At 45.7% G+C, this 25,765-nt stretch overlaps 3 protein-coding genes across 3 annotated transcripts in view; 2 read left to right on the forward strand and 1 right to left on the reverse strand.

The window, feature by feature from the left end:
• LOC129346352 (tetratricopeptide repeat protein 39A-like) overlaps positions 1-15,790 on the reverse strand; it is a 46,291-nt gene extending 30,501 nt beyond the window's left edge. The window contains exons 1-3 of the mRNA XM_055003702.1: positions 15,727-15,790; positions 10,288-10,383; positions 751-882 (exon numbers count right to left, since the gene is read on the reverse strand). Of these exons, the coding sequence (XP_054859677.1) occupies positions 751-882; positions 10,288-10,383; positions 15,727-15,755 (257 nt within the window). The 5' untranslated portion in view covers positions 15,756-15,790. The remainder of the gene's footprint in view (positions 1-750; positions 883-10,287; positions 10,384-15,726) is intronic.
• Positions 15,791-19,367: 3,577 nt separating this feature from the next.
• On the forward strand, positions 19,368-21,898 carry LOC129346275 (uncharacterized). Its single transcript, XM_055003621.1, has 5 exons — positions 19,368-19,840; positions 19,925-20,164; positions 20,248-20,580; positions 20,657-20,944; positions 21,033-21,898. Exons 1-5 carry the CDS (start codon positions 19,607-19,609, stop codon positions 21,726-21,728), a joined length of 1,791 nt encoding a protein of 596 aa, XP_054859596.1. The 5' UTR covers positions 19,368-19,606; the 3' UTR covers positions 21,729-21,898.
• Positions 21,899-24,103: 2,205 nt separating this feature from the next.
• LOC129346523 (uncharacterized protein F54H12.2-like) lies at positions 24,104-25,417 on the forward strand. The gene has a single exon (XM_055003866.1). The coding sequence runs from the start codon at positions 24,104-24,106 to the stop codon at positions 25,415-25,417; it is 1,314 nt and encodes a 437-aa protein (XP_054859841.1).
• Positions 25,418-25,765: the final 348 nt, after the last annotated feature.

Below are 25,765 nucleotides of genomic sequence, written 5' to 3' on the forward strand. Positions count from 1 at the left end.
TTCTCCCTCGTAAGTAGCAGCAGTGGTAAAATTAAAATACTAATCTAGGTGAGAAGCAAGAAGGCCAAGGTGGGGGTGGGGGAATGCAGGCACCCCCAAGTAATCACAACAACAACATTTGATTTATATACTGCCCTTCAGGACAACTTAGCACCCACTCTGCGATTTACAAAGTATGTTGTTATTATCCCCACAACAATCACCCTGTGAAGTGGGTGGGGCTGAGAGAGCTCTGAGAAGCTCTGACTGACCCAAGGTCACCCAGCTGGCTACCAGCAGAGGAGTGGGGAATCAAACTCGGTTCTCCAGATTAGAGTCCTGCTGTTCTTAACCACTACACCAACTGGCTCTCAATAATAACATTTGATTTATATATTATCCTTCAGGATAACTTAATGCCCACTCAGAGCAGTTTACAAAGTGTGTTATTATTATTCTCACAACAATTATCCTGTGAGGTAGGTGGGGCTGAGAGAGCTCTGAGAGAACTGAGACTGACCCAAGGTCACCCAGTTGGCTTCAACGGGAGGAGTGAGGAATCAAACCTGGCTCTCCAGATTACAGTCCTGCCGTTTTTAACCACTACACCAAACTGGCTCTCTCTACATCTGAGTCAAGTTTTAGGGAAATGGGGATTACCTCCCTCCTAAATAGGCAACCATGACCTCAACAGGAGCCTCACACCACAATCACAGAAACAGAACTGGTTTCCTTCACCCCACCCCACCCCACCCCCCAGGCAGTGCCCACCTCTGGCAGATCTCCTGGGCCTCTTTCATGGTGTGGCCTGCGTGGGCAATGTCCTCCTGCTCAAAAGTCATCATGGCTTGCATCTCGAGTATGATGGCGTAGATCAAGGCATGGTACATGCTTTCTCTGGTCCTGCCAAAGGGATCGACAGCAACACATGGCAGAAGGAAACAAGCGCTCTCGTCGATAGCCCACCTTACCTCCAAAGAGTGTCAGGCTGCAGATAGAGGGTATCTTCTCCCCCCACCCCTCAGATTTTATCCTTATAATGTCCCTGTGAGGTAGATTAGACTAACAGTGACTGGCCCACGACGGAATGGTGATTGGAATCCATTTCTCCTCAAAGTCCCGCACTCCACCAGCACGTGAGCCATCAGGTGAGGAAGAAAAGCTAAAGCAACAGAATCCAGCATTGTCTGGTGGGGGAGACATTAGCTCTCCTGACACACACACAGCATTTTGCCTTCTTACACATAACCGGGAAGCACATGAAAAAATGCATCTGCTCCTACCCCCAGTCTTATAAGTGTCAGAATTTCATCTTCAGGCAAATAAAGAAATATCACCAGCTGTAAACCAAGACAAAATTTAGATTAAAATTCATTATGCTGGAACAGGGAAAGGGTAGAACTTGAAGATCCGCAGATGTCCCTGGTCAAGCAAGGAATCTCCTAGCTGAAATCATACACCCCAGCTATTGATTGAGAGGGAAAGAGACCTTGGGGTTGTAGTGGACAGCTCCATGAAACAGATCCAGAGGAGTTAGCCATCTGTAGTAGCAAAATAGTAAAGAGTCCAGTAGCACCTTAAAAACTAACCAACTTTATTGTAGCATAAGCTTTCGAGAGCCACAGCTCTCTTCGTCAGATGCATCTGACGAAGAGAGCTGTGGCTCTCGAAAGCTTATGCTACAATAAAGTTGGTTAGTTTTTAAGGTGCTACTGGACTCTCAATGAAATAGTTAACTATAAGATTTAAATGACTGTAGTTTTATGTTTCTTTAGTATGATTTAGATTGTGTTTATATTTTATGTATGATTTAGATGATTGTAGATAATTGTAGCAGAGAGTGATTATAGATATAGGATTTAAATGACTGTATGATTGTAGTTTGTTTTATGTTTGTGAGCTTATTAACTGAAAAAGTGACAAAAAAACCCCATGGCTACTACCTAAACTATGGAAACATGCCACAAATCATTGTAGTGAGATAATCCTGGAAAATGATTGCTTTGCTAGTTTATGGATTGGTTCTATTAACTCAATTTATCAAAGTGGCCAAAAAATACCAATGAAAGAGTTAACTCGGTATGCCACAGCAGTGAAAAACCCGTGTGGTATTATGTCTTCACAATTGTTTTAATAAAGGATATATTAATTGAGTACTGTTTCACAAATTTGTTTATACAGAGTAAGGGATGTAATAAACAATTTGTATATTCTTTTGTTTCTCTTGACACAACCATATACTACACCATATATTGCAACCTCCCTAGACCTCAATTATACAGGCATCTTATGCGTTCTAAAAACAATTCATTAAAGTGTCCCGTGCTCAAAGTGCTATCATGGATGTTATTAAAGTGCAATTGCTTTTGGCATCCTATGACACTATTTCTCATATAGAACTCGATTTGCCTTGCATACAGGTACAATACAGGTACAGTATAAGGGTAATTCCAGACACTGTGAATGTCACAGATCAAAAAGACCTATAATCATAGGTACACGTAGTTGGTTCTGTGACTGCATTCTCTAACGGACGGTCCAGATCCTTGTAAGGTCCGTTTCCAAGCTTCTTTCTCAAAGAGCACAGATGCTGGAAAATACACATAACAATATAATACATTCCCAAATTTTAAAACATACAATAGTATATTCATATTACAATATACTCACTCAAAGATTCATCATAGTTAACCTTCCATATCCCTCTTTGATTTGTCAATTACTTCCATTTGTGTCCCATTGACTAACAGCTGTATTATCTACAGAAAGCCATCCACGCCCTAATCACACAATCTCCGTCCTTAAAGTAACATTGTTATTATCCCAGAAAGCAGGTGTAATCGTTGGCTATATTTAAGCCATTTGGCATAAGAGTGTTGAGTTTATATATCCAGAACGTCTCCTTTTGATGCAACTCCCTGTTTGCTGCTATGTGTTCTTTCTTCCGAGTTTTAAATAAAACGGTGAACAACATTTCCCTTTCACTATGCTTTTTTTCTAGATAATGCTGGACCAAAGGAGCCTCTGCTACATTATTCTTAATCCTAGACTGATGTTCACTGAGTCTCGTTCTAATGGAACGTGCAGTACTTCCCACATACAATAATCCACATGGGCATCTCAGGGCATATACCACTCCTTCCGTGCCACAGTTAACAAATTCTTGTGTGGTTTCAATTCCTAGTTGATTCAAGTCTTCTGTGGTCATTATTAGGGAGCACTGTTTACATCTACCACATCTGTACAGACCTCTTGGTAGTCCTGTACCCCTTGGGTCATTGTCATAGTTCAAGTCTGAATGTATGATCTGATCTGACACGGAATATTAAAGATCAGACCACAGAAGACTTGAATCAACTAGGAATTGAAACCACACAAGAATTTGTTAACTGTGGCACGGAAGGAGTGGTATATGCCCTGAGATGCCCATGTGGATTATTGTATGTGGGAAGTACTGCACGTTCCATTAGAACGAGACTCAGTGAACATCAGTCTAGGATTAAGAATAATGTAGCAGAGGCTCCTTTGGTCCAGCATTATCTAGAAAAAAAGCATAGTGAAAGGGAAATGTTGTTCACCGTTTTATTTAAAACTCGGAAGAAAGAACACATAGCAGCAAATAGGGAGTTGCATCAAAAGGAGACGTTCTGGATATATAAACTCAACACTCTTATGCCAAATGGCTTAAATATAGCCAACGATTACACCTGCTTTCTGGGATAATAACAATGTTACTTTAAGGACGGAGATTGTGTGATTAGGGCGTGGATGGCTTTCTGTAGATAATACAGCTGTTAGTCAATGGGACACAAATGGAAGTAATTGACAAATCAAAGAGGGATATGGAAGGTTAACTATGATGAATCTTTGAGTGAGTATATTGTAATATGAATATACTATTGTATGTTTTAAAATTTGGGAATGTATTATATTGTTATGTGTATTTTCCAGCATCTGTGCTCTTTGAGAAAGAAGCTTGGAAACGGACCTTACAAGGATCTGGACCGTCCGTTAGAGAATGCAGTCACAGAACCAACTACGTGTACCTATGATTATAGGTCTTTTTGATCTGTGACATTCACAGTGTCTGGAATTACCCTTATACTGTACCTGTATTGTACCTGTATGCAAGGCAAATCGAGTTCTATATGAGAAATAGTGTCATAGGATGCCAAAAGCAATTGCACTTTAATAACATCCATGATAGCACTTTGAGCACGGGACACTTTAATGAATTGTTTTTAGAACGCATAAGATGCCTGTATAATTGAGGTCTAGGGAGGTTGCAATATATGGTGTAGTATATGGTTGTGTCAAGAGAAACAAAAGAATATACAAATTGTTTATTACATCCCTTACTCTGTATAAACAAATTTGTGAAACAGTACTCAATTAATATATCCTTTATTAAAACAATTGTGAAGACATAATACCACACGGGAGATTCTCTGTTGTGACAATTACATTACCGTGTTGCTCTATTTTGTTGTACAGCAGTGAAAAAGGCAATCTCTGTGGTGTGGTTGGTTAGAAAAGGGACTGAAAATAAAACCGCCAGTATTATAACGCCCCCATATATAGATCTATGACGCAGCCTAATTTGGAATACAATGGGCAGTTCTGGTCACCGTATTCAAAAAGGACATAGCAGAGCTGGGAAAAGTACACAAGGAGGAAATTAAGATGAGTAGAGGATTGGAGCACAATTCCTATGAGGAAAGGCTAAAGAGTCTGGGTAGAGGTTTATAAAATGATGCACGGGGTAGAGAGAGTGAACAGAAAGACCTTCTCCTTTTCTCAAAATACTAGAACTTGAGGGCACCCAATGGTGTTGATCAGCAGCAGATTCAGGATGGGCAAAAAGAAATACTTGTTTACTCTACGAGTGCACTGCCAGAGGATAGGGGTGCCATTCTCCTGCCCGGGGGAAGGGGACCCCCTGCTTCTACCCTTCTCCCCCCGCCCACTTACTTGGCCAGCACAGGGGCACGCTCCCCCAGGCGCCCCCCAGGCAGCGCAGCAGGCCCCCCGGGTGGTGCAGCGTGCTCCCGCACCCACAACAGCCCGATTTGTGCCAAATTGCGCCCCGCAGTGGGCCCATTTCGGGCCAATCATGCCCCGCAGAGGGCTGATACAGCCCCTTCTGTGAGCTCGGGAGTGCGCCCCAGGCCACCCTTTGACCCACGTGATGACGTCATTTCCCAGAAGTGATGTCATCACACAAGCTGGGAGCGCACACATGCGACAGAAGAACCCAGGGACGCAGCAAGGTAAGTTCCAGGCTCCCAATCCCCCACCGGGGTGTCGAGGGACATGGCAACCCTACTAGAGGATGTAATCCTCTGTTCTGAGTTAAATTATTTTAATATGTTTATATTTAATACGTTTATATTTCATATTCCAATTGTTTTATATTTGTATGTTTTATTTTTGCTGTACACCACCCTGAGTCCTTCGGGAGATGGGCAGTATAAAAATTCAATTAAAGTTAAAGTTAATGACGGCCACAGACATAGATGACTTTAAGAGGGGATTATTCAAAGGAGGGAAATCAAGATGAGTAGAGGATTGGAGCACAATTCCTATGAGGAAAGGCTAAAGAGTCTGGGTAGAGGTTTATAAAATGATGCACGGGGTAGAGAGAATGAACAGAAAGACCTTCTTCTCCTTTTCTCAAAATACTAGAACTCAAGGGCACCTTCTCCCCCCACCCACTTACTTGGCCAGCGCAGGAGAACGAAATTGTGCCCCACAGTGGGCCCATTTTGGGCCAATCATGCCCCGCAGAGGGCCAATACAGCCCCTTCTGTGAGCTCGGGAGTGCACCCCAGGCCACCCTTTGACCCACGTGATGACGTCATTTCCTGGAAGTGACATCATACGCGCGCCAAAAAACCCCAGGGACGTAGCAAGGTAAGTTCCAGGCTCCCAATCTCCCACTGGGGGAGTCAAGGGACCTGGCAACCTTACCAGAGGATGTAATGATGGCCACAGACATAGATGACTTTAAGACTCAAAGGAGGATACATCTATCTGCGGCTACTAGCCATGGTGTCTAAAGGGAACCCAGTGCTAAGGGGCATCACCTGGGGAAGGCCTCAGCCCCTATTCCCTGTTGTTGGCCCTCCAGAGTGAACGGTTGGCCACTATGCGAGAGAGGATGCTGGGCTAGATGGACCTCTGGTCTGATCCAGCAGGGCTCTTCCGATGTTCTTACGAGTTAACAGATGAATCTGGGTTCTAACCAGCTTTGTTTCGCTGACAATGCTGGTTGAAATCCATGCACTGCAGCTTAACTTGGTTACAAAAGAACACCGAGGAAAAAAATGTATTGTTAAAAATCTTTTTGTACTTTACGGAGCCATAGCAACAATTCTGAATGCTGTGCTCTTGCTTTCAGGAAAAATATAATTTCCTTTTCTTTCTCCCGTTTTCATGTTCCGCCTTTGATCATTACTTCTGCAGCAGCTACCCACTCAGAGGTAGGGAATCTGGAGCCCAAGAGCATTTATTTTCTAGCTTGCATATTCAGGCAAAAAAAGAAAAGCCCATCCCCTAATCTGCACAGTAGTTCAGGCTGTTTCTAAGCTCAAAGCAGTTTATTTGGAAATAAATGTTAAATTCACACAAAATATAAACACAATCATTAATAACTCAATTTTGACAAAGTCAATAAACAGGTTCTACAGCCAATAAATATTCCATGCCATTCCCATTGTATTAATTTTTGCTGCATCTGAGCAAACTCTTCTGAGGATGCCCCCCCGCAAATGGGCAAAACGTGCCACAGTCCATACCCGGGCATCCCTGTTTTGGCTCCTCCCTTGTGGAACGGCCTGACTGAAAAGGTCAAGAAAGCTCCCAAGGCTTTTGTCATTTTGCAGGATGTGCAGAATAGAAATGTTCAAGAGGGCATTTTAATAAAGGGACTGGAATGGTAGCATAATGGAACAGTCAAGAGGATAGATCAGGACGGGTAGCCGTGTTTGTCTGGAGCAGTAGCGTAGAGAAAGATTCCAGTAGCACCTATAAGACTAACAAAATTTGTGGAAGAGTATGAACTTTCATGAGTCACAGCTTCCCTCTTCTCTCTTCTTGAGAAAGACTAGGGTTGCCAGCTCCAAGCTGGGAAATTCCTGGAGATCTAGGGGGTGAAACCTGGAGAAAGTGGGGTTTGGGGAGGGAAAGGACCTTGGCATGGCATAATTCCATAGAGTCCACCCCCCAAAGTAGCCATTTTCTCCAGGTGAACTGATCTCTGTGGCTTGGAGACCAGTTGTAATTCCGGGAGATCTCCAGCCACTACCTGGAGGCTGGCAACCCTAGACAGTGAGCTGTGAGTCTGTGACTCACAAAAGCTCAGACCCTACCACAAATTTTGTTAGTCTTACAGGAGCTACCAGAATCTTGTCCAGTTCAAGAGGACAAGACATTGCCCTCCACACAGTGGTGCAGAGGGTAATCTAAACTCCCCTCTGTCTGGAGATCAAGGGGCAGGGCACCGGCCATGTGACCATTTTTGCCAAGGGCGATCTAAACTTTAAAAAACTCCCCCTTTGTTCCAGCTGACCCAAAGTGACATCATTGTGTGGTCCTGAGTTCCACCACCTCTTTTTCCAGAAAAAAAGCCCTGAGAATATGCAAAAATAACATTAACATTAAAGAATCATTTAAGTCAAGTGTAAAGTACATACACATACTAACAAAACACCTATTCCTTAGCAATTGCCAAATTCTTCCATTTAGACCTCAATACAATTACGTAAGTGTTAAAGTGCAAAGACAATACATATAGAACAGGTAATGGTAGTCCCCTGTGCAAGCACCGAGTCATTACTAACCCATGAGGGACGTCGCATCATGATGTTTTCCTCAGTCATCTACACTTTCCCCCCAGGAAACTGGGTACTCATTTTACCGACCTCAGAAGGATGGAAGGCTGAGTCAACCTTGAGCCGGCTACCTGAACCCGGCTTCTGCCAGGATCGAACTCAGATCGTGAGCAGAGCTTGGGCTACAGTACTGCAGCTTACCACTCTGCACCACAGGGCTCGTACATATAGAATACAAGGTCATAAATACAATAAATATGCAAAAGGAGTCATAAGTACAAAAATCATGCCATATTCTCAAGAGTGAGCTGGTTATGGTGGGAATTGCCTATGTGTTTTTCAGTGCTTTACTGTAACTCTCTCAGTTTGTTTGGTTTCCATAGAGAGGCAGCAGAGAAATTTTTTGAAAATAAATAAATATTTCTTGCAAAATTCAGGCTTCAGCATCAGTTTCTCTACACTTGCCAGCAGCAGCCAGCGGCATACAGCTGAGGTAGGGAAACTCACAGCCTCAGGACTGTTTCCACATCAGAAAAAACTCCAGCCATCCCTTTCTCTCTGCCATGCCTCATCTCCCATCTCCTGGGTATCCAGGTATGCTCTGTGGTAAGGAGCTACAACAGCAAGGGAGATTCTAGCTACTTGTTAGATTTCTGGGTACTTCTTCCTGTAAACTCACCATCTACACTCTGGCCTAGACAACGAAGTTAACTAACCCCACCCCCATCACTTCTTTTCATCTTGTATAGTAGAACTTTAAATAAAGGAAACATCTGTTTACAAGAAACAGCTGCTTGGTTGTGGGCATAAAGACTAGCAAATACAGACATGCAACAGGTTGGTTTTGATTCTAGAGAAGCCAGAGATTTAGCTTTCATTTCCCACCCTGCAAAAACACCTTCTAGCCCTACGGGAAATCTTTTCTGCCAAAAAGTTCAAAATTATTATGGCTAAATGAGATGCCATGACCAAGACAAATACACAGCTTCCAGTCCCCACTCCTAGCCCCAACACTTGTTCTTACATTAACTTTTGATATTATTACTAGTGTTATTTATCATTGATGAGTTCAATACTTCTTCTCCAGCCAGTCAAAAAAATGACTACAAAGCATAAGAGACTGGGAGTAGAAATACACATTACGAAATACTTGGGGACACTCAAGTGCAAAATTTTATGAGAGGTCCTCAATTCACATGCAGACTGCGTCTTGCTCGGCACACGTGCACGCCACTTTCATGGGAGCTCCCTTTGTATGACTGCATCTGCAAGTGAGTCCAGAGGGCAGAGCACCAATTCAGCTCTGTTTTCGCTGCAAGAACAAGTACTGTAGGCTACTTTGACTCGCCAATTTGCATTTCTTTAAGGTTGTAAGAAAGAGTCAAGATCTGCATTTCAATGAATGGATGTGGGAGGTGGGGAAAACTGGGAATTTGGCAGAGGTAAACAAGAGAATTTCCTTGTCAAAGATTACAGAGGGGAGGGGTAGCAAGGAAAGGCATAGCCAGAGCTATTTCTTTATAGAAATGTAATGCAACAGTTTGCATCAATTTCAAATCACACTGTTATCAGAAGGGAAGAATGGAAATCACCGGTGCCTCACAATAAATGGGATACTTTTAGCGGTTGAGGAGGAACTGATATTGAATGTGTGAAGGTACTCAGGGGAGCAAATGCAAGTGTGATTGAGAGACTCTACATGTTACTAAGTACCTAGGGATGCTCAAGTGAACCTCATTTCATGTGTTCCCCCTCCAACTTTCCATACACTCGCTTGCACAGTCACACTTCCATTTGCTCCCATGAGTATATTCACATGTTTCACACCAGTTCCTCCTACTGCTAAAAGTATCCCAGTTTCCCCCACATCCATTCATAGAAATGCAGATCTTGACACTTTCTCATATCTTAGAGAAATGCAAACTGGCAATTCAAAGGAGCCTGCACTGCAGTACTTGTTCTTACAGCAAAAACAGAGCAGAATTGGCGCTTTGCCCTCCAGAATCACTTGCAGATACAGTCACACAAAGGGAGCTCCCGTGAAATCAGTACTCGCATGCATTGAGCATGAACAGCCTGCATGTGAATTGAGGACTAGACATACAATCCTGCACTTGAGCATCCCTAGGTACTTAGTAACATATGGAGAGATTCTTAGTGAGAGAGTGCATGGCAAGTGGGAAGGGGGACACATGAAATGAGGTTCACTTGTGCATCGCTAGGTACTTCAGAACGTGTATTTCCACCCTGAACAGGTCAAGTTAAGCAAATCAATTGACCACCCTTTAGAACCCACTTTCCCACACTCTTCCTTTTTTCTCACATGGTTGTTCACTGGTATAAACTGTGATCACATTCTTTGGGAGTTCCAGTTGCAAAATGCTACAGGGAGGGGTTAAACACAGACCAAGACCTCTAGCCATTGACCAGAGAGGCCTGGCCTGGATGTGGCTGTGTTAAGCCTTCCGCCACCTACCTGGGCTGAAGCATCTCTAGGCTCTCACTGAACTGGTTATGCAGGAAGCAATTCAGGGCCTCTGTGCACTCGGCCAGGGCGGCCTCCAAAGGGCTGCTGCAGAGGAGGAAGACACACATGAAGAAGAGCCAAGTAAGCATCGTCAGGCATGGCTGCAAAGGGGGAAACTTGGTCAACGTGAGCAGCTGTCCTGAGAACCACAACTGCGGGGGACAGGGAGTCAGGGAAATATGGCCAGAGTTTAGATCCTGTCTTCCAGGGCCAAACAGCAACATTTGACAGCAACAACTTCAAACTCGCATGAAATAAGCTATTGTAACTGGCTTAAAATGCATTTCATTCCTGCTCATCGTCAGCCATTAAGAATGCACCGATATAATAAGAGCTTCCAAAAGTGGAGTAGACCCTGAAACACTCAGCGCCGCAGGGCCTTGCTTGGATACCAACAAATGTGGTCATTGTAAATACTGCCGTCCAGCAAAAGTGGGCAAATAAAAAATATTTGTTTATAAATATTTGAGGTTGGTTAATAAATATCATGTGCAGTGTCTTGGGAACGAATGGAATACGGAGTTAAGGTGGCCCAGTCTGGCCAGATCAATGGGATACATTCTAAAACCTCTGAATCTTAAGCCGTAACTTATTCAGCATAGGTTCATCGGGTTTCCCCTCCACCCCATGGGGTGTGTAGTATAGCTGCCATACAGGGTAATTTTTTTAATGGAATTGAATGGTCTGTATTTTATGAGTTTATTGTTGCTTTTAACTATGGTTGTTATCCGCCACGAACCCATTCGTGGGGAGGACAGAATATAAACAGAATCAATCAACCAACAAAAAATTATGTTTAGCACATACTGAACAGTATTTTTTTCTGTTTTTCAAATAAAATTAAATGTTAAAAAATAAAAAGGAACCTAGTTCTGGAAATGGATTAGATTTACAGGTTCATAAGCTAGGGATCCGCAGGAACCTGCAGGGGTATCTTATTTAACTTTCCCCCTCCTATTTCCTCTTTCCTTTCCCTGGCAGCCCTTATATGCTCTTCCTCTTTCCTGCTTCCTTCTCTCTTTCCCACGCACCCCCCAATCTAGCTTTATCTGCCTCCCCCCCATCTCCAGCTTTCTCGCCTTCCTTCCCCCTGACAGCCTCTACCCGGGAAAATTATGGCCCAATTACGCAGTGGAAACCCCCAGGCCCAGAAGCAGGACTTGCAGGGGGCACCTCACTTCCCCCTGTATTTCCCTCCCCTGATATTTCCTCTTACCCTCCTCCTGGCAACCCCCCCATATCCTCTTCCCTGTCCCTGCTTACTTCTCTCCTTCACCAACTTACCTTTTATCTGCCTCCCATCTTCACCTATATTTATTATTTATTTACTTCATTTATTCCCCACGTTTTTCCACAATGGGGACCCAAACCAGCTTACAGCATTCTCCTCGCCACCATTTTATCCTCGCAACAACCCTGTGAGGTAGGTTAGGCTAAGAATGTGTAACCGGGTCAAGGTCACCCAGCAAACTTCCATAGCAGAGTTGAGATTTGAACCTGAGTCTCTCAGATCCCAGTCTGAAATTCTAACTACTACACTATACTGGCTTTTGTGAGGTGGCTGCTATTGAACTGTAGCAAGAAGTTGAGCGTGCGTGGGACATGCAATTCAAGTCATCCCGTGGTTGCTGGTAGGTTTGGCCCCTATGACTCTTCCATCTAAGACCAAAACAGGCTTGGAAAGGGCGTTCCGCTCCACCTGCCTTTTACTGACAGAAATTTAGGCTTGAAGGCTACCAATACTGTTGTGGTTGCCTTGCAATGGCCACCGAGAGTATTTATTTCTTAAAGCTACAAGTGCTGCTTCTATTACGGGGAGAGCAAATGTATCTTTTTTTATTACGGGAGGAGCAAACATATCGCTAATGTATCTTTTTTTCCATTTCAGAATTTTCTGCAAACTTTTTTTTTACTCCAAGTTTGTAGAAAGATCTGTCTTGTCTGTACATGGCTCCAATATCCGGATTTAAGCATCCACATATCTGGCCATGTTGAGAATTAGATATATTGAGGATGAATCTCAAAAGAAAGAAACGAGTGGGGCAAAAATCTCTATGGGACTTTGGTACAGAGGCTTGAAACACAAATGGCAGAGTCCGAAGAGGATTCCTAATGGATTTCTGCTATCCCACTGGAATAACAGAATGCAGACATAATCTCTGAAGTACGCCAGGATCAAGATCTTTGGAGCTTTATAGCCCCAAACCTGCACCTTGAATAGGACACAAGAAGGCAACAACAGGGAGTGGCATCTCATCGGTGAATCTTCTAGGAGAGACGATGTGGGGGTTTTCATATGGGAATCTCTGGACTTGGCTGGGGAGCTAGAGATGAGCAAACGGATAGAAGCCACATGTCCATCAGAATGTAGCAATGACGGCTGGCAGGCCACATAACCAGGGGAATAAAGACTCCCAAATAGAGTTTAACTTCCATGGCTACATCAACATCTAACTCTGAGGTGCACAGAATCTATTTTGTTATTGTAGCTGAACATTTTTTAATAGTCCTAATTGACTCCAGATTACAACAAGAAGACTCGAAGGACTCCATCAGTCACTCACTACAGAACTGGGGAGAGAATGACAGCTGCCGGTACCCAAGCATTCTCTCTGGTGGCTGCCACCGCCTGCGGAGGTCAGGAAAGCTCCGGTGTTTTTACCATTCTGCGGAATGTGTAAAGCAGAATTGTTCAGGAGGACAATTTTTACTCTAGGGAATAAGGTTGTGAAATGTATGTTGTTTTCATGGCCTTGTTTCTTCTTTCTATGACATCGTTTTTCTGGCACTGTTTGCCAGCTTTGCAATTCAGCTCTGTTCAGGGCTTTTTTTTCAGTGGGAACGCGGTGTAACGGAGTTCCGGCGCCTCTTGAAAATGGTCACATGGCCGGTGGCCCCGCCCCCTGATCTCCAGACAGAGAGGAGTTTAGGTTGCCCTCTGTGCCGCCGCACCACCGAGCAGCGCGGAGGGCAATCTAAACTCCCCTCTGTCTGGAGATCAGGGGGCGGGGCTACCGGCCTGTGACCATTTTCGCCGAGGGTGATTTAAACTTTTAAAAACTCCCTTCTTGTTCCAGCTGACCCAAAATGATGTCATTTTGCGGTCCTGAGTTCCACCACTGAGTTCCACCACCTCTTTTCCCGGAAAAGAAGCCCTGGCTCTGTTATATTATTTGCATTATTATGACATTTTAGTGCATTGTCCTCTAATTCTGTAACCCGTTTTTATTCACGGTTGGGTTGCTTGCTTTGTATTGTTCTTACTGCATTGTTTATAATGATGTATCTTCCTGGAGTCTCAGTGAGAAAGGCAGACTGTAATTGAAGTGGAGTGGTAGAGACTGCCTTCAAGTCACAGCTGACGTATGGCAACCCCTGGAGGGTTTTCAAGGCAAGAGGCTAACAGAGGTGGTTTGCCATTGCCTGGCTCTGCAACCCTGGTCTTCCTTGGAGGTCTCCCATCCAATTACTAACCAAGGCTGACCCTGCTTAGCTACTGAGATCTGACAAGATCAGGCTCACCTGGGCTATCCAGGTCAGGGTATGAATAAGGTATATAACATAATTTTTTTTAAAAGGAGTGGAAAACAATGTATCCAAAAGTCAGTCACCAGAGAAACACATTCTTCTGCAGCACACAATAAGGAAACTCTTTCTTCCAGGAAAAGCACAGTCCTCCCAAAAGCAATGTGAGCGCACTCTTCGGAATGTACACTCACTCTTTGTACACAAATAATTTGTGACAGCATTTTCAGTGACAAAGGTCATCTCTCCGCCCAAGAATGCTAGATTTTCAATGCACGGTCTTATGGCTAAGGTTATTAAAAATCAAACAGTTGCCTATTTAATTTTATCCTCTAATCAACTGCACAGAAACCTTACTGGGCTAATTCTACAAATAGGCAAAGAATGACTTGCTCACCATCAAATGAAGTAAGGTACAATTTGAACTCAGACCCCCGGTTCAATGCACCTGGATCAGTCACGCTAATTTTTGCTTTTATACATGGCTAAGTTTTAATTCCTCCCCGATCCTTGCACCCACTACCAGGGAAACGCCCCGGGGCTTGTGGCTTCCTTCCCTCCTACTGAGGCAACAAGGGAAGGTCCAGCCTCTCTGTTTATCAGAGTCACCTACCGGCTACCCAACATACTTGCTCTGCCGAGCTCTTCCAGTGAGCACAGAGTTCCTGAGAATGAACACTGAGCAAATATAGACTTGGCAAGGGCCTTGTGCCAGCACATCTGCCCCACCTTGTCCAAACAGGGCCGGATTCTCCAAGGCAGAGCATAAGGTCATCCCTTTCTGATCTTCCAGAAGTGGAAAGCTGGGAGCAGGGCAGGAGAGCACGCTGCTCTGCAGATATATGATCCTGAGTTCCGATCCTACCATTATCTCCAACCAAAGGCGCTCAGTGATGGATAGCAATGCCCTAGGTGTAAAGCCCCCACCCTCTGCTTCATCGCACGGGCCCGGCAAAGCAACTTGTGAGTTTCCACCTGAGAGCTTTTGCCCATCAAACACCTTGGCTGGGCGAACCACAGTTTTGACTTAATAGAAGGAACAGAGGATAGAGACAAGGAACTTCCCAACCCAAATAGAGCCCTGGCAGGGCTTTCGGTCTGGCAAATCATCCGACAAAAATGTGACACACACACACACACCCCAATACATTTGGTGTTTTAAAAATTCAGGATTTCAGACCTCTGCATCTAAACATTATGACCAAACATCTACTGCCCCCCTTCCCTGCTCTGGATGTAGTTGGGAGAGAATGCTCCAACTTTGAGAAAAGACCAGAAAGAGATTGGGGGGGGGGGGAGTGCTGCGCGTTGCGTGCTGTGCATGTGGTCTGCCACCTCACCCAGCCACACTGTGGGGTAGCATCTTGTGCTCCCCCCACCCACAGCCTCTTGCTTGAAGCTCAGGGGGAAACGGCTACTCGACCACCACCAGCCCCGTCGGAAGCACATCTCCGAGTTCATTCCGGGTCTGGGTAGGTGGCCACCTCCAGGTTGGGAAATTCCTGGAGATTTGGTGTTGGAGCCTCGGGAGGGACCCCCTGTAGGAGCTAATGCCACCCCCCGAGTTGCCACTTCCTCCGGAGGAACTGATCTCCGTAGCTTGGAGATCGTGCGTAATTCCGGGAGATCTCCAGCCACCACCTGGCGGTTGGCAACCCTCCAGCGAAGGGGGCTCGGGGGGGCTCCCAGGCGTCCCGGCGCCCCCTCCCCTTCCCCGCCTCCCCCGGCCGTCTCCGGAAGGCGGCCTCGGCCCCTTTGTGACCCGGCTGGGCGGGCGGGCGCGCGCGCTCGGGAGCGGCGCTGCTGCTGCAGGGCCAACGGACCCCGCGGCCCGCCGCGCCCGCTCCGGCCGGGCCGGCTTACCTGCTGCTGCTGCCGCGGTCCAGGGCCATGCTGGCAGGCTGGGCGCACAGGCGGCGGCGGCGGCGCGGCGGGGAGCCGGGCGCGGCGGCTGGCTGGGCTGGGCTCCGCCCCGCGGCGCAGGTGGCGCTCGGCCTCCACCTGAGCCGGCCGAGGTGGCGTGGCGCGGCGCGGCGCAGGTGACGACGGCCCCGCTCCGCTCCCCCCGCCGCGCTTCGCCCGCGCCCCGGCCGCTTGGGCGCATCCAGGCGCCGCAGCCTCTCCGTGCATGCCCAGCCCTTCCTTGGTGCGTAATACGCACGACAGCCCTGCGGAGCAGGCCGAGTGTAGGTGGGCTGGCGCCGGGGAGCGGGGGCAGATCCGCCATCAAGTTGTCCGCAGTGCGCCACAGGGTTGCCAACCTCCAGGTGGCAATTTCAAAAACTAGCAGAAGCAGCCTAGGCACGAACCCAAACCAAAAAGCGGAGGGAAAACCTCACCGAGGAACACACTCAGTAAATTGAATGTAGAAAACAGCAGGAGTCCAGTAGCACCTATAAGACTAAAAACATTGGGATAGGGTATGAGCTTTCTGAGCGCAGCTCACTTCCTCAGATACTAGAATGTGAGTCTATCTGTCCTTATATGTTGGAAAGTGGAATGGTTATAGAAGCCGGATGATAATAGCCAGTGAATGACAATAACAGGCGTGATTGGATGGAGTGGGGTATGTAGAGGGGTGATGAGTGTGGAGAAATCAGCATCAGTAATGAGATTGGAAGTCCGGGTCTTGATTCAGTCCAGGTGGATGCATTGTCTTGAGCTTTGTTAACAGTTGCAATTCAGCAGTAAATTGAATGCAATACTCAAAATATGTTCACAACTCTTGATGGTTGTTCAGCCAGTGTTTATTTAAACTGATGTGTTTTGTATTTAATGTATTTATAGTACTTGTTTATATTTATTGTATTCATATCAATATGGATCAGGATTCTAGGAAGTATATTATGATAATATGAGTTCATTTATAGCACTTGAGCCCTTTATATATTAGTATCACAATCAAGAGTTGTGAACATATTTTAAGTATTGCATTCAATTTACTGTATTCCTCAGTGAGGTTTTCCCTTTGCTTTTTGCTTTAACTTACAGGTGGGGCCTAGAGATCTTGGCCAGCGTTTTCTTTGCTTTGAGAAGAAAAAGCTCAGGAAGGGTTTACTCTGAAGGCTGCCTTGCTGGGTTTTGAACTATTGAGGGTCCAGGAGAAAATTGTCGCATGTTACACCTTGGTGATGGAGAGTGGACGCGCCTTAAATGGAATGGCTGCTGATGGTGTTGGAACATATTGAGAAATTTTTTGAAACGGGTGAATTTGCCGGCTTCCCGTCACAGTTATTACTCTTTACATAGAATTTTACTTGTTGGATCATCCTACAAAGAATTTTGAACTTTGATATATATTGCACCATTAAGAAAGATTGTATTTGAATTATAAAATTGGTTACTTGTTTAGACATTAATTTGTCATCTATAGGCACAAGCACTTTATATAAGAAAAAAATATATATAAGAAAATTGTTATATACTTAGCACTTGGCACTTTGCCTATTGCAAAAGTGTTTTTGATGTGTTGCCTTTCACACATGTAACCATAATGGAATATATGCTTTAAAACATTACATATAAAGAGATTTTGTATAAATTGTATAAAATTACTTTTATTGTGGCATAAAATATTCTATACAGTAAGCATATCACGACAACAGTTGTTTTTTACATTTTGGTGGGGTTTTCATGGCAATAGCCTAACAGAGGTGGTTTGCCATTGCTTGCAAACTTGGGTATAGAGCATATTTGGAGTACCAGTATTTCGCTGAGGCCAACCAGTGAGTATAACGGAACTCTGATCTCAGAGCCTCAGATACTTTAGCTGCTAGTTCTGGGAGGTGGATTTCTCGAGCAAAAATAGGGCCTTGATTCATTTATCTGCCAAGACGGACAACATATTTTCCCCACCCCCTCTCATTGATTTGTTCTAGATTAAAAGTGGCCCAACCTGCTTTCTGCTTTCTTGTAGAGTGAGCATGTGGTATGGGGAAACCCGCAGGGCAAGAGCTGGTTTAAGTACCTTTTGAGAATAGCCGTTGTGGGCTCTGCGATATAGAGTGATCGTTACTTGACCTCTTGGGCAAAGCCAAACCAAGCCACACTAGAACTCTAGAAGGTGCCTAAGGGAGAATGCAGCATTGACAGAAGCCCTGGCTTTCTTACTGAAACTGAGAGCCAAGCTACAAGTGACGCCTGACACAGGTTGGACACTTGTCAGCTTACCTCAAGTTTGATGGGAAATGTAGGCATCCTGGTCTTGCAGCTTGGCTCTCCATTTAATAGAAGTTTACAGAACCCCACCTCCCCCATACCCAGTAGAGGGGAAGGGGGGCGCCCGGCGAGAGCACAACGCCTGCACTCCCCTCCCGACCACATGTTCTCTCTCCCATAGACTGCTGCTCTGTAAACTTCAATTAAATGGAGACTGCAAAACCAGGACGCCTACATTTCCCATCAAAACTTGAGGGAAGCTGACAAGTGTCCAACCTGTCAGGCATCACTTGTAGCTTGGCTCTCAGCCATAGACATGAGACCCCATTTGCTTTCCCCTTCTCCCACTGCCTGTAAAACGGCTACAGTGATACAAAAAAGGCAACAAAGAGATCAATCTTGCAAAGGGTGTGATTCAAAGGAACTCAATGAAGCAACAGCTAAGCAGGCTGAGTGAAGTCTGCCTGGCCAAGCTTTCCACACCATCTGGAAAGCTTCGGATTGGTGGAAGGTGCATTCGCCTATCGTAATGAATCCAAACTGAACTTGAACAACCCCTTTTGTTCATTTCATTTGCTGGTCTGTGGTGGTAGAAATTTGAGTCCAGGAGCAAGTTTTTAAAATAGAGTTTTATTAAAGTTTTAGAATTAATTATAAGAAAGAAAGAAATAAGAATATCAATGTATAAAGAGGAATAAATACCAATTTTCTATTTGAAAAGGTCTAACATTCATACATATTCTATACTAAATCTTAAATAACCATAGTTAGCTACTTTTCCATCTATACATTTTTTCAGTCTCTCTAATCTTCAAAAGATCATTAATTCGTCTCTTTCTGTTTCTTGCAAAAAGTCGGTAAGGGGCTTCCAGATAATCAAGTGAGTCCAATAGCACCTTAAAGACCAACAGAATTTCCCAGGGTAGAAACGTTCATGAATCAAAGCTTAATTTATCAAATACCAATGTTAAATTATCTCTGCTAGTAAACTGCCCCCACCCCTTGCAGGTGACCTAAGCAGCAAAATGGAGATACCTGTAGACAAGAGAAGAATAAGGGGGGTACCTCATGTCATAACAAAAAGTGACAGGTGCCCCGCCCCTTTCTGGGAGGAAGTCCCGCCTCTATAACCCGGAAGTCCCGCCTCTATACCCCCGGAAGTCCCACCTCTAGACCCGGAAGTACCACCTCTAGACCCCGGAAGTCCCACCTCTAGACCCGGAAGTGCCACCTCTAGACCCCGGAAGCAATACCCCACCTGACAGGAAAGGCCTAGCAGGGTCCCGCCTGCCCCTGTGGACCAATAGGAAAGAGTTTTGAGTTTATGGGGTGCTAGGGTGGAAAATTGGGGGGCAGACCAGCCCCCCTGCTCCCTAGAAGAGCCTAGCTGGTTCATGTGACCCCTCATTTCGCTCCCCTGAACCCCCAGAAATGGTTTTTGACGGCCCTAGCCCCCTGTCTCTGTATAGGTCCCCTGAGGGGCTCATGTGACGCTGCTATGCACGCGTCATGACTGGACCTACCTCCTGGATGTTGTTTAAATGCGCCAATGAGCGGTGAGATGGCAGGGGAGCCTGGTCTTTAAATGGAAGAGCAGCAGGACGATCACAGCTTCTTCTGCGGCTGTTCTTGCTGGGCTAGCAGCGCTGTTGAGGGAGCAGAGCCTGTTTACGAGAAAATGAATACGCCGGAGCCATACAGAACTGAAGCTGTGGAAGAAATGCGAGCTTCTTGCGAAGAACCCCGCAAAGAAGATGCACAATGTAGAGAGCTTTCGAGATTTGACTTTCCAGAGTGCATTATTCACTTAGTACAAGGGGTAAGTGCATGGGGAAGGGGGAGAAGGGAAAGAATCAGACCCAGAGGTGGCAGAAAAACAAGCAGGCCTTTTTCTTTTTTGTAGCTGCAGGATAAAGAAGTACCGTGGCGGGTGTTTTCAGAAATAGTTGAAGCAGCTCACACAGAAGTTTACCCGGAGTGTTGTGATCACTGCTTTGAAGTAGCATATCGACAAAAATTCGGATGCCTGGGACGTGGTGTAATGTATTGGCAAAAATTCAAATGCATGCAGCCTGAACAACCCGGTGACGATCCGGATGCTAGATTTGACAGACCCGAGTGCGTGCGTTTTTTAGTACAGGGGGTAAGTACAAGGGGGAAGGCTGGAGCGGAAAAAGAATCAGACACCTGTGGGAAGTAGAAAAACAGAGTTTTTTTCTCTTGTAGCTAGATGATTATGAAGTGGATTGGGAGGTGTTTTCCGAAATAGTCAAAGCGGCGCACACAGAAGTGTACCCAGAGTGCTGTCCGTACTGTGAAGAAATAGCAGATTGGCAAAAATGCGGTTGCCTGAGATGTGAGGAGGAGGAGACGGCTGAGGGAGCGAAAAGCATAAGAGGGGATGAGCATGTGACAGACCAGAAAGTGGAGCCCATTTATGAAGAAATGCAGAGTGTACACGGTATCCAAGAGCGACCAGAAGTGCATGAGGAAGACGTCACAGTACCAGGACTGCTGAAACAAAAAGTGTTGCAGTGCATACAGACTCTCTACCCTAATGTGAGTATTGAGACTAGGGGAAAGGGGAAAATGGAAACAGGGTATAGCATACTGGGCGGCTGTTTTTATTTTGCAGATGGCGGAGCTGAACTATGTAGCGGTGGCTGAGGAGGTCAAGGAGAACAAGTTTGATCCTGACTGTTGCAGATTTTGCAACCACATAGCATATTGTCAAGAAGTCCCCTATGATGAAGATGATGAGGGTGCCAGAGCAGATTGTGAGGACTCAGGGGATGAACCAGAGGATGCTGTCCCCATAGAGGTTGGGGAAATAGATCCAACATTGGATGTTTCTGATAGTGCAAAAGCGACAGACCCGGTGAAAGAAGGCGTAAAGCCGCGCATTCAATACCTGGTCCCAGATGTAAGTATGAAAGAAGGAGGGTCCTGGAAGAATGTAGGGTGGCTAGAGAAGCAATTCTAAAATGTTTTTCTTTTTCCTATTCCTGCAGCCAACAGATGTGCTGATCGAGTGTGCTCTACTGGATGAGGTGCTAGCGAGAGGCCCGGTTGGGGATGGTCCGGTCAGCTTTGAGTATGAGCATCCCCCAAAGCCCCGTGTAGGGAAGAAGCTGAAAAAGAGGAGACCTAAGACGGATTACTGCAGTGATACCTGTTGTGATTCTGATTATGTAGATGACTCGGACAGACCGCGCCTGGACTTCTGTCATTATAGTTGCTGCAACTCTTCTGATGAGTGGTCGTTAACAGAAACTGATGATAATAGCGATATTGAGAGTGAAAATGTCGAGCAGGGGGTGCAAACTGATGGTGTCGCACCCAAGGTGCCCCCAGTCCCCACTCTACTGAATGAGGAGACAATGTGGGGCCCTGCTGGGGATAGCATAGAGAGCTCTAAAGATGAGCATTACCCACAGCCCTCTGTAGGGAAGAAGCTGAAAAAGAGGAGACCTCTGCTGAGTTACTGCTATGAAAATTGCTGCTATTCTAACAGCTCAGATGATGAGTGGAGACCATATGCGCCATACTGTAATCTTAGTTGCTGCAAGTCTTCTGATGAATGGTCGATAACTGAAACCGATGACAGTGATTTTGAGCCTTTAGGAACACCAGGGGGGAGAAAAGGAGATCCCGAGTTGCGGGCTGATGGAGCAGCACCCGAGACTATGACCAGAGAAGGAAATTGAAGGGGGGGGGGTGGAGTTGTGGTTGAAAGCCCACAATCTGTACACACTTTAATAAAATGCCTTTTCCCAGTGTAAAAGCGTTGAGTCGGTTCATGATGCCTCAAGAGACGGTATTAAAAGGGATTTACTATAATCCGGGGGGAGCAGGTAGCTTTGGGGGAGCAGAATCTCTCTTTCGAGAGGCTTCTAAGACTAGTAAAACACTGACTAGAAAGGATGTGCAAGCATGGCTTTTGGATCAGGATGCGTACACGTTGCATAAGCCAGCAAGAGTTCATTTTAAAAGAAACAAGACCTATGTTGGTGATGTGGATGAGCAATGGCAGGCTGATTTAGCAGATATGCAACAGCTTTCTAAATACAACGGGGGGTACAAATACATTCTAACGGTGATTGACATTTTGTCTAAATACGCGTGGGCAGTAGCACTGAAAGACAAGACAGGGGCTGAAGTATCAGCGGCTTTTAAAAATATATTCGAGCAGGGCCGCATTCCGTGCAAGTTACAAACAGATAGGGGGAAAGAATTTCTTAATAAAAAAATGAGCAATGTACTAAAACAACATGGGGTTCACCACTTTGTGACCAACAATGAAGTCAAGGCAGCGGTGGTTGAAAGATTTAACAGGACTTTAAAGTCAAAGATGTGGCGGTATTTCACAGCCAATAATACTTATAGATATACAAATGTGTTACAAGAGCTTCTAAAAGGGTACAATCACAGTTTTCATAGAACTATTCAGGCACGCCCCATAGATGTTAACGCATCTAACTCTCTCCTGATATGGAGGCGCGTTTATGACCCGTCCTTTCAAAGAAAAGAAACAGATACCATATTAAAAAAAGGAGATCACGTGAGAGTATCGAAAACTAAAGGCACTTTTGAGAAGGGTTATGAGCAGACATTCACCGATGAAATTTTCATAATAGAAGATATCACAAGGAGAGGCGAGCGGCCCTTATTTCACCTAAAAGACTTTGATGGTGAACTATTAGTAGGGAGATTCTACCCTGAGGAATTGCAGAAGATTAATGCTCGAGAGGACAGGACATACAGGGTTGAGAAAATTATTGCTACACGAACTAAGAAGAAAAAGAAGTATCTTTTAGTGAAGTGGTTAGGCTGGCCACCTAAATTTAACAGTTGGGTGCAGGCTGATGACATAGCAGACCACTATGGGGGATGACGGTTTTTACATTACACTCCCTAGCAATGCGTCTATGGACTTATTTCCCGAAAATACCAGCGCCTCTTTCACAGTGCGGCTGTTTAAGCCACTTGATTTGCGGGGAGAATGGGAAGTGGGGCTGGTTGAAATTCAGTATCCTCGCAATTGGTACACATTTAGCCAGAATGCATCATTCAGGATTTCTGAAGGTGCCAATAGCAATGAGTATCATGTGCGTTCAGGCTATTATTATGACCTACGCAGCATATCAGATTTTATGAATACAGCCGTCAGAAGACAGGCTGGGACGCCCCCTGATCTACAATTCTATTTTGATCCAACATGTGCAATGCTCAGATTTAACGGGCTTGATATTTACACTGTCACAATGAGTGAAGAATTAGCCCATGTGATGGGGGCACCCCCTAATGTTCCGATCAAAAGAATTTACAATTGCGGAGATATTACAGGAGGGATTAATACCCTGTACCTGTACACTGATATCATAGAACATCAGTTAGTGGGGGACACAGCGGTGCCCCTTCTACGGTGTGTTCCTGTACAGGGGAAGCACCACGACTTTATCACGGTCACATATGACGAGCCTCACTATATTCCAATCAATAAGCACCACATTGAAACCATCCGCATAGAAATAAAGACGGATCAGAATCGGGCCGTGCCATTCCGCTACGGCAAGGTGATTGTGAGGTTGCACATACGCCCACGGAAGAAATGGTGATCGTGAAAGACTATGGAGACCCTGCGATGCTTAGGAGATATTACCAATCTCAGGCGGGTTATGGCCTCCCCGGGTTCCACGGGGCACCCGTTATGTATGGAGCGGGGGTGGGGGGGATTTTCCGGCGCCTTTTTCGAATGGCAGTGCCACTTTTTAGAAAAGGGGTGGATATTGTCAAGCCACACCTGAAAACCGCTGCGCGTAATATCGCTCAAGATGTTGTGAGCCGCGTGACTCACGGCGTTATGAATAAACTGGCCCCCCAGGAGGGGTCAGGCTTTCTATATCTTAAAAGAAGGGGAGGGCTGAAAAGAAAAGCATCCAGCACACGCAGAGGCCCCCCAGGACCCATTAAAAGAAGGCGCGGGGGAGCTAAGAAACAGACAAATGTGAAGAAGGGGAGAGTAAAGAACAAGAAGAAGAAGGAGTCTCACAGGAGGCTCAAAGACGTACTATAAACGGCTATGGCTTTCATCCACTGCGGGTCGGAAGAGTGTGTAAAGTCCGAGCTCGACCTGTTCCAGATAGCCCCTACCCAGACCAGCATTGAGAAAAGCGTATATATCGAGGTTCCGCCCCTCTCGGCCCTCACGGGGTCAGCACCTCTAGAGTTTTTCATAGCCGGGAATGGTGAAGATTACCTTGATTTAAACAATACTCTCTTGTATGTGAAATGTAAAATTACTCAAGAAGATGGTACCGACATCGCACAGAATGCTAGAGTGGCACTGGTGAACTACCCAATTGCTTCCATTTTCAGTCAGCTGGATGTTACCCTAGGCGACCGGCTCATCAGCCAGAGTAACAACTGTTATCCCTACAGGGCTCTCATTGAAACAGTGCTCAACTACAGCTTTGAAACCCTATCTACCCAATTTTCTTCAGGCGGATTTTATAAGGATACAGCGAGTCTGATGGACAGCACCCTGCTGAACCAAGGTAACAAAGGATTTGCCAAAAGGGCGTTGCTGGCAGCCGAAAGCAAAACAGTAGACCTTTTAGGCCATCTCCACGCCGATATATTTTTTCAAGAAAAGCTGCTCTTAAATGGCGTGGATGTCAAAATCAAACTAGCTCGTAACAAAGACTCTTTCTGCCTGATGAGTGGCGAGGGGGCTGCTGTGCGCTATAAGCTCCACATGGATTCTGCTGCGCTCTTTGTGAAGAAAGTGAAAGTAGCCCCAGGCGTACGGCTGGCCCACGCTGAGGCTCTGCTGACATCCACAGCAAAATACCCTGTGGACCGTGTCGACATGAAGGTGTTCAGCATCCCTACCGGTGCTCGCGTGAGCAACCAAGACAACCTGTTTTTGGGACAGCTCCCCAAAATGGTGGTCATGGGGCTCGTGGACAATGACGCTTTCAGCGGCGCCTTCACCAAAAACCCTTTTCATTTCCAACATTACAACATTAACTTTGTAGCCCTGTACGTGGACGGGGAGCAGGTCCCCTCCAAGCCCTTCCAGCCCGACTTTGAAGCCGGAAACAACGTGAGAGAATACATGAGCCTCGTGCAAACAGCGGGGAAGCACCTTCAGGACAGGCCCCTCCTGGTAGATCGTGAAGAGTATAGGCACGGGTACACCCTGTTTGCTTTTGACCTCTCTCCTGATCAGGACTGCACCGGCCATTACTCCCTGATTAAAACCGGGAACCTGAGAGCAGAAATACGTTTTGCTGCGGCCCTACCACGAACCGTTAATTTGATTGTGTATGGGGTGTTTGATAATGTCATAGAGATCAACCACAACCGTAACGTGCTTTTTGATTACATGTAAGATGGACACAATCCAGTTATCCCAGGCCTTACTTGACAACCCGCGCACCCGAAAAACCTTCTTAGATGTCTTCCCCAGCGATCAACTTCCTGTTAAAAGAGTGGTTCGGAGGCCGGCATCTCTAGTGGTGAACACCCATCCCCACTACCTCCCCGGGGAACACTGGCTAGCAATATACCTACCAGACCATGTCACAGCAGAGTTTTTTGACTCTTATGGGAACTCACCCAGCAGCCGCCTCTTCCCCAAAGCCATCATGAAATTTTTAAACAAAAATTCTGAGGAGGTCCATTTTCAGCAGAACAGGCTCCAAGGACCCACATCTAACACCTGCGGTCACCACTGTCT

This window comes from Eublepharis macularius, chromosome 19, assembly GCF_028583425.1.
Source record: "Eublepharis macularius isolate TG4126 chromosome 19, MPM_Emac_v1.0, whole genome shotgun sequence".
NCBI classification, from domain to species: domain Eukaryota; kingdom Metazoa; phylum Chordata; class Lepidosauria; order Squamata; family Eublepharidae; genus Eublepharis; species Eublepharis macularius.